Source organism: Nymphaea colorata, chromosome 8, assembly GCF_008831285.2.
Source record: "Nymphaea colorata isolate Beijing-Zhang1983 chromosome 8, ASM883128v2, whole genome shotgun sequence".
NCBI lineage: Eukaryota > Viridiplantae > Streptophyta > Magnoliopsida > Nymphaeales > Nymphaeaceae > Nymphaea > Nymphaea colorata.
In genome coordinates, this window is record NC_045145.1 from 10017351 (window position 1) to 10030025 (window position 12675).

Consider the following 12675-nt stretch of genomic DNA (forward strand, 5'->3'; position numbering starts at 1 on the left):
AACCTGGCAGTTATGAAGGAAATTATGAATACAAGAGGTTTAGGTATGACCCCATTAACAAATGCATTGATGTTGACCCCCACGTTTGGAATGAGTACATTGAGGTATGTTATAGAGATCGTAATTTTAAGTTATTCTCACATGTTTTCATTTATGCAAAATTTGAACACGCGAAATTTTTTAGAAATATCTAAATAAGAAAAAGTACAAAGGTCTAAAATTATGGAGGTACTATGAGGAGTTTGCCGAGGTATATGGTGATTCCCATACAAGTGACAATGAAGTAGACACACATGAAACAACATGTTCTTAAATGAGGACACTAAACCATACCCAACTACACCTGCATCTCAATCAAGTCCATTTTACATGCAATATGAAAGTTCACAATCATTCACACAAATGCTCCATATCTACAACTCTGACAACTCAAGATCCTATAATCACAACCAATAAGACTACAAGTAGGTCTAAAAGGACTAGGTCAACCTATGATGAACAGTATTACAATTTATTGCATGGTATTGCTGATGATGTGAAGGTGATGACATGTGCATGTAGAGGGGTTCAATTCATCACTTGTTGCGATATACTTCAAAGAGTTGGCTGAGACTTGACAAATAGATTCTGATACACACGTGAAGAGTATTGACATATTAGCGGATGACACCAACCCCATGATCTTTGTCAACCTTCTACCTTCACAGCGAGTGTCATGGTTGACACGTAAACTTGCTGATCCGTAGGTAAGAGTTGATTGTTAATTATATGTTGAATGGTTCATTATTCGTATATTTTTTGTGTTTCAATTTTTGATGTGTGTTCATTGTTCTTCGATGATGTTTGCAATGGATGTTTTTCATGTATGTCGATAATGTTAATTCGGTCAAGCAAGTTCAATAGTTCTTTCAACATGCTTGTATAGTTTTTGGATGAAAATTTCTTTAGTATTTGTTGTTATTTTGGTTCATGCAGTTTAGTTGAAATGCTGCGACCTTAATGGATGTCCATTCCAATTAGTTAGTGTTTATTTAAAGTTACAAGGACTGAATTTTGTTTGTTTTAAAATGCTGCAACCTTAATGGTTGTCCATGCCAATTATATTTCCTCTTGTATTTGCATAATCACGGGTATACCAAGTTAAATGGGTGATACAGATTTGCTACTTAATCTGGGACAGCTTGCTAATTATTTTGTACATGTAATTGCCATTTCAAACCAAAAACACTTGAAAAGAGCTGCTCTACTAAATTTATGGAAAATCATGGCTAGAGGCAAGGGACGAAGGACTTCATTGGGAAAGGCTTATTGATGGCCAATGGTGAAGAATGGGTCTATCAAATTGCAAGCAAGCAAGCTCATTCTTGTTTACTTGCAGTTTCCGGTGCTAATTGTTAGATACAAAGGCTGCGTAAGCTGACTTTTCAGAAGAATTTATCTGTCTGAATACTTGACATTCATAAATTTGTATGTTGGCTAGGTGGCGGAACAGCTCTGTTGGTTCTCATGTTGGCGAGGTTAATATGCAACAGCACACAATGGTAAAATAAAAAGTCTCTGTTTTATTTTTCCCTATGCACCAAACGTAGTTAATTTTTACCCTGGAAAAAACTAAAATGCCATCAAACATGGTCTGAGATTGAAAAAAGACTAATTTGTCCTTCTATATTTTTTTCCAGAAGTTTTTTTCATTGTAAATTTACCATGCAAAAATCTACCCTGCCATCAAATGGGGCCCAAAGGAGCAAAGTAGCAGGCATGGATCTATCAAGAGATAAGAGAAAGTCTTACAAGCAAGCAAATGATATTCAAGGAGAAGGGGAGTCTAGGTAAGTAGGCCTGAGCGGACACCACGTACATTGAAAACAATTACAAGGACATAGAACCTAAGCTGATCTTCTTGCTGGAAACGATTGTTAGCATCATTGAATAGGTGGAGGAGGAAACTTTGAAGTATGCATTCATAGCAGATTTTTTTGTATGTGAAACTCAAAAAGAAAGAATAAAAAATAGAGGCAATGCTCAAGAATAAAAAATAGAGGCAATGCTCATATCTCATATCTGAACAAATCATTTCTCCCATTGTGGAATTTGATAAGCACCTCTTGATGATATCAGGAGTTTATATATGCTTCAAACAGTTGTAAAGGAAGGAGGTCTCTTTGATAACGCATGGGAGACCATCCGGAAAGACTCCTTAGATGGTCCTGGAGCACCTTTAAATTCTTCAGGAGAGAATTTTCCACTTGGCCTGCCTGGTTAATTTCCGGTTGTTTGATGCAAAAAATTCTCCAAATTGTTCCTCCTGTAGATAGCACTATGTAGCAATAAGTGGGGAGCTTCCTTCCGACTGTGATGAGTTTTGTATGTATTCCTACCAAAATGCTCAAGATCTTAACTTAGAAGGGTGTTTGTTAGGCAAAATAATTTTCACTTCAGTAAAAATAGTTTTGAAACATAATATTCCATCAAACATTGGAAAGATATTTCACCGTGGTGAATGTTGCTTACCGGACATCTTTTAATATTAAAATGAAGAACGGAAAGTGAGCCCCAAAATGGTTCAACCTTTTCTTAAAGAAAAAAAAAAAATACAGCAAACCCTGTTTTTTTAGTATAAATAGATTTTAAGGCACTCCGATTCTCCCTAGAGGATAATTTTAACTTTTGCCGGTTTTTCCAAGATATTTTTTTAGCCAAGAGATGCCAGGATAATTTGTCTTGAATGACTTATCCCTTGGCATTGGAAGAACGATGGGGATCACCAGATTCACCACCACCAGTGGACCCGTAAATGCGCTGCGGCCTGAACAGTTAAACTTTCTAAGAAATTTGTTCTTGTTTGGTGGAAAAGTTAAAGGGCCCATCAAGCAGGGGGAAACTGGAAATCCTTGCGGAATTTCACCTCGATTCCGAAATAAGAACGCCGGAAAGAGTGTTTTTTTTATAACAGGAAAATATTTTTGCCCATTGGGGCTCGCGTGAAGCTCCTGCGCTGCCTCCATCGACTTGCTGCAGCTCGGCCTGCTGCTCATGACCGTCGGCCCATCGTCTTCGTCGACCTGCTGCCGCTGGACTTGCTGCTCTTCGTCGACAGTCGATCGTCCTTCTCACCGCCTTCACACAGGTTCACCATCTCTCTCTCTCTCTCTCTCTCGTTTTCACCCCAAGATCGCCGTAATGGGTTCTTTGACCGCTTTCCTGATCCAATTATCGCCAGTGACCCCTTTCCTTAGAAACTGTATGAATGGCCGGAAGGTGATGTTTAATCAATTATTATTGAAATGGAAACCCTTAAAGGGTTCATTGTCATTTCAACGTTTTCACAGTGGTGGTATTTATTCGCCTTTTTTTTCTTTTATCCTTAATTTCTTGTTTACTTTTCGTGTGACCATCATACTGTGCTTTTACATAGGGGAATAGTGGGAAGCAGGAGTGATGGGCTTTATCTGTCTTTAACTTCATGGTCGGAGGATGCTGGATGCTTGTCGTAATTACCTTTCTTCCTTTTTCTCCTCCTTCCCTTCTCGTCTAACGAAATTATTGTAATTCCTCTCGTTCTTCACTCTGAAGGAAAGTTTCTGACAGTACATTCTCAGTCCCTCATCCTTAAAATCTCTGCAAATCTGAGCTGAGGCAATACTGAGAACACTGTTCTCAGATACCGTTTGATTGCAAGGACAACTTAAAACACTTGTTCATTGTCTATGACTCTATATGGACAAGTTGTAATTTTGTCCAGCGTTTGCTAGACAAATTTTTTAACCAATTGTCTCTGTTGTTTGTTTAAAAAGCTAGGTGCACAAGTTTAACACGTTTTACATTTTTATATCTTTCTCTCTCTCTCTCTCTCTCTCTCTCTCTTTCTCTCTTTAACACACATGATAAAACAAATAAAAAATATATGAACTAATAAAAATACCCTTTCTTTCTCTCGATAGAAAATTCATATATGAAAACAGAAAAATTTTTCTCAAAACATATTAAAAATATAAGTAAACCAAAATATTTACTCTCTTTCTTTTTCTCTCTCTACACATCATAAAGTTAAAATCAATATATAATAAAAAAAACCTAATAAAATATGTAAGAAACATTTAAGCCAATAAAAACATTTTCTCTCTTGCTCATTTTATCTCTACAAATATTGCTTGATTGAAGGCTGCCATTCCACCCCCCCCCCCCCCCCCCCCATCATGAACAAGACCTCAATTGTCCAACAAACACCACAGATGCTTCACTGTACCATCCCAACAATCAAAATAAACTATCCACGACCAAAAAGCAGTCCAGATTACTCAAATAAAAGAAGAAGAAGAAGAACCAAACCATTTACTGCTTCCTGTTATGATGGGGACTTGCTCAAGCTACTCCCTAGACATATATACGGTCAAATTACTACTCAGCTAGGGTGTTTAATTGGTGAGGTCCGTTCTCACTTTTAGACGCATGGTGAGATACAGACAAATAATGCCACTATTCTGATACGCTCAATGTTCAGTTTCATTCAGGAACAGATTTTTTGGTCGGGAGTTCTGATAATCAGATGGTGAAATCTACATTTCAAATCTGGCCGACAGTATGATTGAAGGGGTCAATAGGTTGGCTACGTAAAGTCATAAACTGTTGATATCATGCTATTTTCCTAGAGTGAGATAGTTTGCATACAATGGGGGTTTTGGGAGATTGCACACCGAGTTTAGATCTCAAAGGTTTGGTTTTGCCTAACGTCCAAATGTGCTCTTACATCTGCTCTTCGTAAAATTGGTACTGAAGATCAAGATCATTTACTCTTTTATTGTAGCATCTCAAAGAGCATATGGCTTGTTGTCTAACCTTGTTTTGGCATTACAAGGTTCCTATCTGGTGACTGGTTCAGTTTTCCTTCAGTGGTCAAAGAAAAAATTGAGCTGCAAGGAATTTAATAAATGTTGGATGTTATGTTATGCTCTGGTCATTTGGAAGATTTGGTCCTTCGGTAACCAGGCAGTCCACAATAATACATAAAAGAAAAGAACAACGATGACAGATTAAGGCAGAAAACGGGCAGTCAAAATAAGCAACCAAAAATCAAGCGCCAAACCAATTACAAAATTAGGCAAAATGGGTCTCGAAGATCATTAATCAGGAAAAAAAAAAACAATAGAGCAAAAGATGTAAGAGCATGAGGATCAGTTCCAGGAAGCAGTAGAGAAGAAGACGAACATCAAAGGAAAAAAAAGAATGGTGGGGATGCTGTTGTTGGGCATACATATATATAGGGAGAGAGAGAGACGAGTCTTTGTATGCTCAAACTGGTGGAGTATCCGATGAGATTTTATAGAGGAGAAATCAACTATCAGCAAATGATCCATGATTTGTCATTTGAGCACCCAAAAACACGGTTGTCATCCAATAGAGAAAAACAGCAAGAGATTACCAACCCAAAAACACGGTTCTCATCCAATAGAGAAAAAGAGCAAGAGATTACCAGAAGGAGAAAGACGTTCTCTACTGCTAGGACGAGAGAGAGAGCGTTGTTGAAGGACCTTCTTTCAGAAATCGAAATCCCTCACCTGATTGTTTTTGAGCCCCTGCAATGAGTTGACAATATTTTCTGTGGCAAGTCAAGCAGCTCCATCGAGAGAGCTACAAGTCTGTGTTATGGCGGAAGAGAGAGGGAAAGGATTACTTGCACAGCAATAGTGAGACGGCAAGTGTGCAGGAAATTGAGATGGCGAGAGAGACGACGAGGGGTTTTCACTTTTCAGTGTGAGGGTTTCGAGCGAGAGAGCGAGAGTAGTTTTGACAAAATGGAACGCCTTGTGTTCCGGGGGGGGGGGGGGGATGGCCATTTCACATATGAATGCAAAAATGTGTTCTTCAAGGACAGGAGAACTATGTGTCCTCCATGTTTTTTTGTCCGGTGTTTGGTGATGTTAAATTTTTCTGAGGACTTTGTGTCCTTGGAACAGAATGTTACTCAATCCAAACGCCCTCTGAAAGGGCCCAGTTGGACCACCTTGTAGCAAGCAGATAGGGCATGAAAACTACATGTTGAAGTGGGGTTCAACAAAAACCAAGCAGTATAGTAGAAGTGCAGATGGTTCTTTATATAACCTCTTTCTTTCAAGTTTTCAATGATTAGAACCCTTTTATCTTCCCATTACAGGGCCTGTAGGTCCTATTACATGTAAGAATATGATTTTGTTTGCTTGATATATGTTAATCCTTTTGTGGCCATTGTAGTTAGCTGGCGATTTTGGTCCAACTCTCTTACCTTATAAAGTGCCTTGCTTGAGAAGTTACTTCCCTCACTATCGTGGTTCTGTGTGACTGTGAAATGCTGAATCAGCAGCTAGAGAAGTCTCAGCTGGACTGACTTCAGTTAGCCTATGTTTAGGAAAGGGAATTTCTTTAATTTCCTTTCCTTAAAAATTAAAATGGAAAGGAGATTATTGCTTAGTTTAAGTTCCCTTCAATTTCTCTCTTTGGAAGCGCCAGTTGGTCTCTTCCCTGAACCAGTGAGATTAGAACTCAGTTTTAGATCTACAATGAGAAGTCTATCATCTGGTTTATTCTTTGCTGAACTTTTCTTCTGTTGATTGGGATCATCTTCCCATGTGATGTGTCACTTGATGGGCCTCCATCAGATAGGGAGTCTATTTGATAGCTACTTTTTTTCTTTTTCTTTTGTATGTTTGTTTAGTTTGTATTCTTCTGTACACTTGTTTTGGTGTTGATATCTGTTCTGTAATACCTAAGGCTGATGCCTGGACAGGCTTTTATTGGTTGGTTGGTTCTATCATGCTTTTTTCTTCCACAACAATTACTGTGGTACCTTACTGGTATTCTGAACTCTGGGTTTTAGAACCAAATCAATTAGTTGGACAACGGTAGGTGGCTATTTTGAGATTCAGAAGTTAACAGTTTTCAGATAGACTGATTGGATACTGAGTTGTTTTTTTATTGTGCCTCTTGGATGGCTAGCAACCTCAAGGTTTTCTGGTACATTCTTTCTTCTTGGTTTGATAACTCAGCCTGCATAGTGTTAATATGTCTATTTAACTTGATATTTTTGTAATTGCTTCTTCCTCTATTGTATCGAAATGTTATTATTATTAAAGGGATAAAACTATGTCATATGGGTGCAGGATGTGATATCTCTCTCTCTCTCTCCCTATATATATATATATATATATATAAGATGGTAAGACATTATTTCTAATAAAGGGCAGGTTTAAAACAAAATGGGTTTACAAGAACCCTAGGACTGTTTATATATATATATATATATTAAGCCTCTTATTAGAATTTGGAAAGTAAGATGGTAAGAAATTATTTCTAATAAAAGGCAGGTTTAAAACAAAATGGGTTTACAAGAACCCTAGGACTGTTTTCATTCACCTCTCCCACTGCCAGGCACGTCAACTTTCCTCTTCCTCGTCTTCTTCTTCCTTCTTCCTCTTCCCTCCTCCTTCTTCTCTTTGCTCGTCTACTTTCTTTTTTTCTTTCTTTCTTTCATTTTTTTTTGTTTTTTTGTTTTTCGTGAGGATTGGCCCTGAGCACCACTTGAAGTGCCACATCCATGTGACTTAGGGGTGGAAAGATGAGTTAGTCTAGGATAAATTCATTATTACTTCCATATTTTCATGTGATGTCATAAAAAATTTCTCTTGTTGATGAAAGGGAACCACTGAATGGGTTAGAAGTTAGAACTCATGATAAATAATCCCTGTATCTACATTAAACTAATGTGTGACCATGATGTTTTACAGTCTTCCTGGGAAACATTTAATTTTCAGATGGCTTGCAACCACACTAACTGCTTTCTTTATAGAATTAACTTCAAATAGTAGGTTGCCTTCTGATTTATGCTGAATACTAGGTGCATTGCCCCAAATTATGTGCTGGTATTTGTTGGGATTTTATTGAGTTGGGGAAGGATTCTGAACCATTGTTTAAATTGCACGTTGTTTCTTCTAGTGAATAACATGTTTTCTTGTTCAAGCAAATTAAATATTCTGGAAGGAAATATGTGTTGGTGTGATCATGACTGTTATGTCATATGTGTATCAAAAAAGGTCGAATTTTGTCATTGTTCTGTATGTGGCTCTTATGATTTTGCTTTGGAATTGTGTGATTGCTTCTTCATCTCTGGAGTTCAAATGATGGACCTTGAACATGAAACAGAAACTAGCTGATTATACGAGTTAGTTATATTTTCTGTCATTTCAAATTTGTGCAGTCATAGGATGATAATGACAAACTTTTGTCTCCAATATGCTTGAACATGCTTACTCTTTTTGTGAAGAACGTCATACACAAACTTTTTTGGCTTTTATTGCCTTTCAAATGGATTTCACTTTTCAGTTTACAAATGTTAATGTCTCGACACTGTAGACTTGTTTATAGCTTCATATGTATGTGCCTCATTTTAATGTTGTCTTCCTCCTGAATGCTTATTGTAAGCCTTTTCCTTTGTCATCAAAGTATTTTCCATGTCAGTTGGTCCTTTCTAGGCTCCTACTGATACCTAAAGATAAGAGCTTGTCAACATGCGAGTAATGAGTAGGCATTTTCTTTTACTTATGACCCTAAGAACACGCACCAATTGTTTTGGAATTAGTAAGACCACATCATACATCATCAGATATATTGGGTACTAAAGTTGAGGTTCATTATCAAATAACAGGAAGATAAGCTTTATACCAATTACCTAAACTTCATCTAGTTACCAACAGAAGGCTGGGATGAAAGCCAAATGGAGAAGTTGATTAAATGACTCTAGTATCTAATATTTTAAGCTGAATTCAGAACGATGATTGAAGGACATGCAATCAAAACTATGAACCAGGATATACAGGGATAACAGTTTCCTCCAATGTTGTAAAAAGCGTATCGTAAGCCGTATCAATCTGGCTTTAAGATACGCCGTATCGTAAAATATCGTAACGTATCGTAACTGTATCGTTTTTTTAATAAATAAAAAAAAGGAAAAAAATTCAACAAATTCATAAAAAATCAGTAAAAATCAAGAATAATATGTTCTTCATAAAAACACAGATTCATAAGTCATAAGGTCCAAAAGTCTATGAGATACCACATCAAAAAACAAGTTTTAAATGTTATGTATTACATCACAAGATGATAATGGAATTATGAAAATGTTCAATGTCAATACATATAAAATGAAAGCACTCTCGACTCTCATTCATAATCTTCATCATATTCATTCTCATCCTCATCTCCATCTTCTTCTTCATCCTCATCTTCACGATTTAAAAAAACCCCTTTCCTCTCAACGGGAATCAGCCACCCACACACAAATTCATGGTTTAATTGATGATTTCACTTTGAAAGTTCAAGATTTAATGATGGAAATCAATGATTTCCCTCCACGGTGGCACCATCTCTAGGTTAAAAATGAAGAACGGCTGGGTTTTTATAAGAAAAAATCGAAAAAAGAGGATTCCAGCCCCCCTTTTTTGAAATCAGCCCGTATCGTACGATATGAGGCGTATCGCACCGTATCGTACGATATGGGGCCCTGTATCATATGTATCGTATATTAAAAGTACGATACACCTCTATTTACGATACAGGGGGTGTATCGTATCGTATTTCCTAAACGAACGTATCGTACGATACGTACAACACTGGTTTCCTCAATTAATGAAACCAGCTGGTGGTGGAAAAGGTGTTGGTCCTGCTTTAATTATTCTTGCCTTATCAGCCACTACTTTTTACTGACGATTTTGCATTTTCCTGCAACTAGCATACCCTTTTCTCTGTGCAAGTGCATTAGTTAAAATCATTTGCCTCTTTGAGATTCTGAAGAATCTAGTTTTGACTTGTGTAGTCTGAGAAAGGGAACTTTGACACTTTTAGATTGTCTAGGTATGCATCTTGGTTGCTTCTTGGATCAAGATTCATGAGTGTCCATTATCCAACTGCATGCATATATCATGCCTAAGCCTTTTATAGATATGGCTGTCAATTTTTAATTGTGAATGATGTCTAGAATTTCTGGTTTTTTCTAGTTTGTTTGGCAGGATAGTATACTGACAAATAACATACTGAAATTGCAGCTTGTGCTGGTTTTGGTGCTGAAGGATCTTACTAGTTATAATGATTGCTTTCATTATTTGTAGTTTGTTGATATTTTTGGTTGTTCTCCAAATAATTTGTCTCTGTTGGCACATTTGCCATTATTGTCATTCTTTCTGAATCAGTTCTCCATTTGCAGTCTTTCTGAATACTGAAGCAGTCTTGTGGCTGGGAAAATGCCAAAAATAAAGAGAAAAGGTGTCAAAATTCCAGAGGGTTGGGAACTCATTGAGCCTACTCTTCGTGATCTGGAAGGTCAAATGAGAGAAGGTGTTCTTCCATGTTTTATTCAGTTTATATGTGCTTGTGAGAGTTTTTTCCCCTTATTGGTAATTCATGCTGACACTCTGCAGGGAAAAATCACATATTGCAGTATTATGAGTAAACTGATGGATTGCTGAAACAGTTCAATATATCTCTATACCATATGTGACGTGTTGATTTTTATATTGAAAAATGATAAATTTGTGGCAGCTATAGTTTATTCCTTTGACGTTTTTATATATTTTCTTTATTCTAAAGTTTACCTGTCACATTTTTCCCCTTTTTGTTCCATAAGTTTCCCGGCTTACCAATGTTTGTTTTTTGTGAAGAACCTGTTAGTGGGATTTGTGACATTGCTCATACCACAATTTGCATATCTAAAAAACTTCTTCTTTCCTTGGTATGGAATAGCTGAAAATGATCCACATGATGGCAAGAGAAAATGTGAGGCTTTATGGCCCATTTTCCGGTTAACTCATCAGAAGAGCCGGTATATATTTGATCTCTATTACAGAAGGAAGGAAATCTCAGCCGATCTCTATGAATTTTGCCTGGACCAAGGATATGCAGATTGCAACTTGATTGCCAAATGGAAGAAAGTAAGTAAATAGTCCTCTTTTCTTGCATATCCACAGCCAGCTTTTCTGTGTTATTATAGTAGTGGTCAGATTGACGACTCATCTCATAATATCAGTTACATCTACTTGAAGGAAAGATAATCGTTTTCACCAAAGAACATGTATCAGAAATTTGGAAGTTTTAGAATTTTATCTTGAGATTTCAAATGGCCAGGAAAATGCAATGTCAAAATGGAACTCAGCAAAACTTTTTGAACCATATCCTATTAACTGCAACACTGGCACACCAAAAATCAGCTTGTGTGTTTGTTATATTATTTTTTATTGGTGGTAACGCTGACACACTGATGCTCTAGTTTTTTCTGATAAAAAACAGAAAGGTTTTAAGTCACTAGTAGACATCCTCCCTGAGAGTGAGGCTTGTAGCTATTTTTGTTATTGATGTTCCACTATCATTTGTTCTAGTGCTTGTTGTTTCTTGCCATCTTGTTATTGGAGTTCCAGTGTCATGCGTGATATTTTTTGCTATCCTGTGCAGCCTGGCTACGAGCGACTTTGCTGCTTGAGATGCATGCAGCCTCGTGACCACAACTTTGGTACAACATGTGTGTGTAGAGTGCCCAGGCACCTTAGGGAGGAGAAGGTTATAGAGTGCGTGCATTGTGGTTGCAAGGGATGTGCTAGTGGTGACTGATGTCCTGTGTGTCTTGTGAATTTGGACAGCCATCTTGTTAACTGATGGTGTTATGGGAACAAATTTGTGTACTACCATTTTCCATCAAGTGTTCTGATTCCATGAGAGAGTTTATACTTAATCATGAAACTGTAACCACGAAGTCTGGAGAATGGATCATTGCATGAACCCTAGCGGTGATGTGTTCTTGCTTTCCTCCTTAAGAGGTAGACGTTTTCCTTGGTTGGTGCCGATTTTATCCCTCTTAATCGGTCATGAGGAGGCGGGGTCTGAAAAGTGAAGCTTGTGCTTAGCTTGCCGAATTCCACGATTGCTGAGGCCGGGTCCTTTGGGCTTTTTCTCGTCTCGTCTTTTCTGATCGCCAGCTGCAGTTATGGGAGACCATCCGCCTGCGCCAGGACTTCCATCGAGTATTGAACGTCGCTGCCTTCTTATTTTGACGTTGAGGGGTTGTCTGATGGCAAAAAAAGGTTTTTCAGATGAAGTTGTCCAGAGTGAAATGGACTGGAAAAAGTTTTTCGGGCAATTTTTAATGTTTGATTATCAAGAATAAATTTATGTAAATTGAAAAATGTACCATTGAGCTTCATAAAGCAGTTCTTACTCGAATCAACCATGTTTTTACGTTATTTCTGTAGCACTTAGTTATCACTGTCATGACAATTAATTTGTTGGACAAAAGAACGTCGATTGAAAAATCCTTTGACAAAAGTAAAATGAACGTGACTAAGACAACGGAATCTACATGTAGTTTTTCTATCTTTTGCTGCTAAAGCAACTTCTTGTATGAACAAAGGATGAGGGGAGCGTGTTGCCCTTTGGGTTCCAAACCCGATTTCAGTGTGTTCAAGGGATTACCGCAGGATCCGCATGATACCTTTCCTATACGTATAAATTAAGAAGTAGATGAAACTTAAATGCTCATGCTTTTGTGCAAATGCCATTCAATACATATTGCAACATATCTGAATGCCTTCTAGTGTATCTTTCTCACACATTTCTAGAAAACACATTTTCTGCCTTGTGGGGTGAAAGATTGACATGTTCCTC

At 37.5% G+C, this 12675-nt stretch overlaps 1 protein-coding gene across 2 annotated transcripts; it reads left to right on the forward strand.

Annotated features, from left to right (window-relative positions):
* The first annotated feature begins 2881 nt into the window (after positions 1–2881).
* On the forward strand, positions 2882–11746 carry LOC116259433 (protein BUD31 homolog 2-like). 2 transcript variants are annotated; one of them, XM_031637253.2, is made up of 5 exons: positions 2882–3127; positions 3416–3490; positions 10229–10359; positions 10765–10952; positions 11470–11746. In XM_031637253.2, the coding sequence occupies exons 3-5, from the start codon at positions 10266–10268 to the stop codon at positions 11623–11625; spliced, it is 438 nt and encodes a 145-aa protein (XP_031493113.1). In that variant the 5' UTR covers positions 2882–3127; positions 3416–3490; positions 10229–10265; the 3' UTR covers positions 11626–11746. The 2 variants fall into 2 exon arrangements, with proteins under 2 accessions (XP_031493113.1, XP_031493112.1); XM_031637252.2 differs by lacking the exon at positions 3416–3490 and having other exon boundaries at positions 2886–3127.
* The last annotated feature ends 929 nt before the right edge of the window (positions 11747–12675 follow it).

Coding starts and splice junctions, on each gene's coding strand:
- LOC116259433 (XM_031637253.2), top strand. CDS start 10,266: ATGCCAAAAATAAAGAGAAAAGGTGTCAAAATTCCAGAGGGTTGGGAA. Junction 10,360..10,764: donor GGAAGGTCAAATGAGAGAAG/GTGTTCTTCCAT, acceptor GGTATGGAATAG/CTGAAAATGATCCACATGAT. Junction 10,953..11,469: donor TGATTGCCAAATGGAAGAAA/GTAAGTAAATAG, acceptor TATCCTGTGCAG/CCTGGCTACGAGCGACTTTG.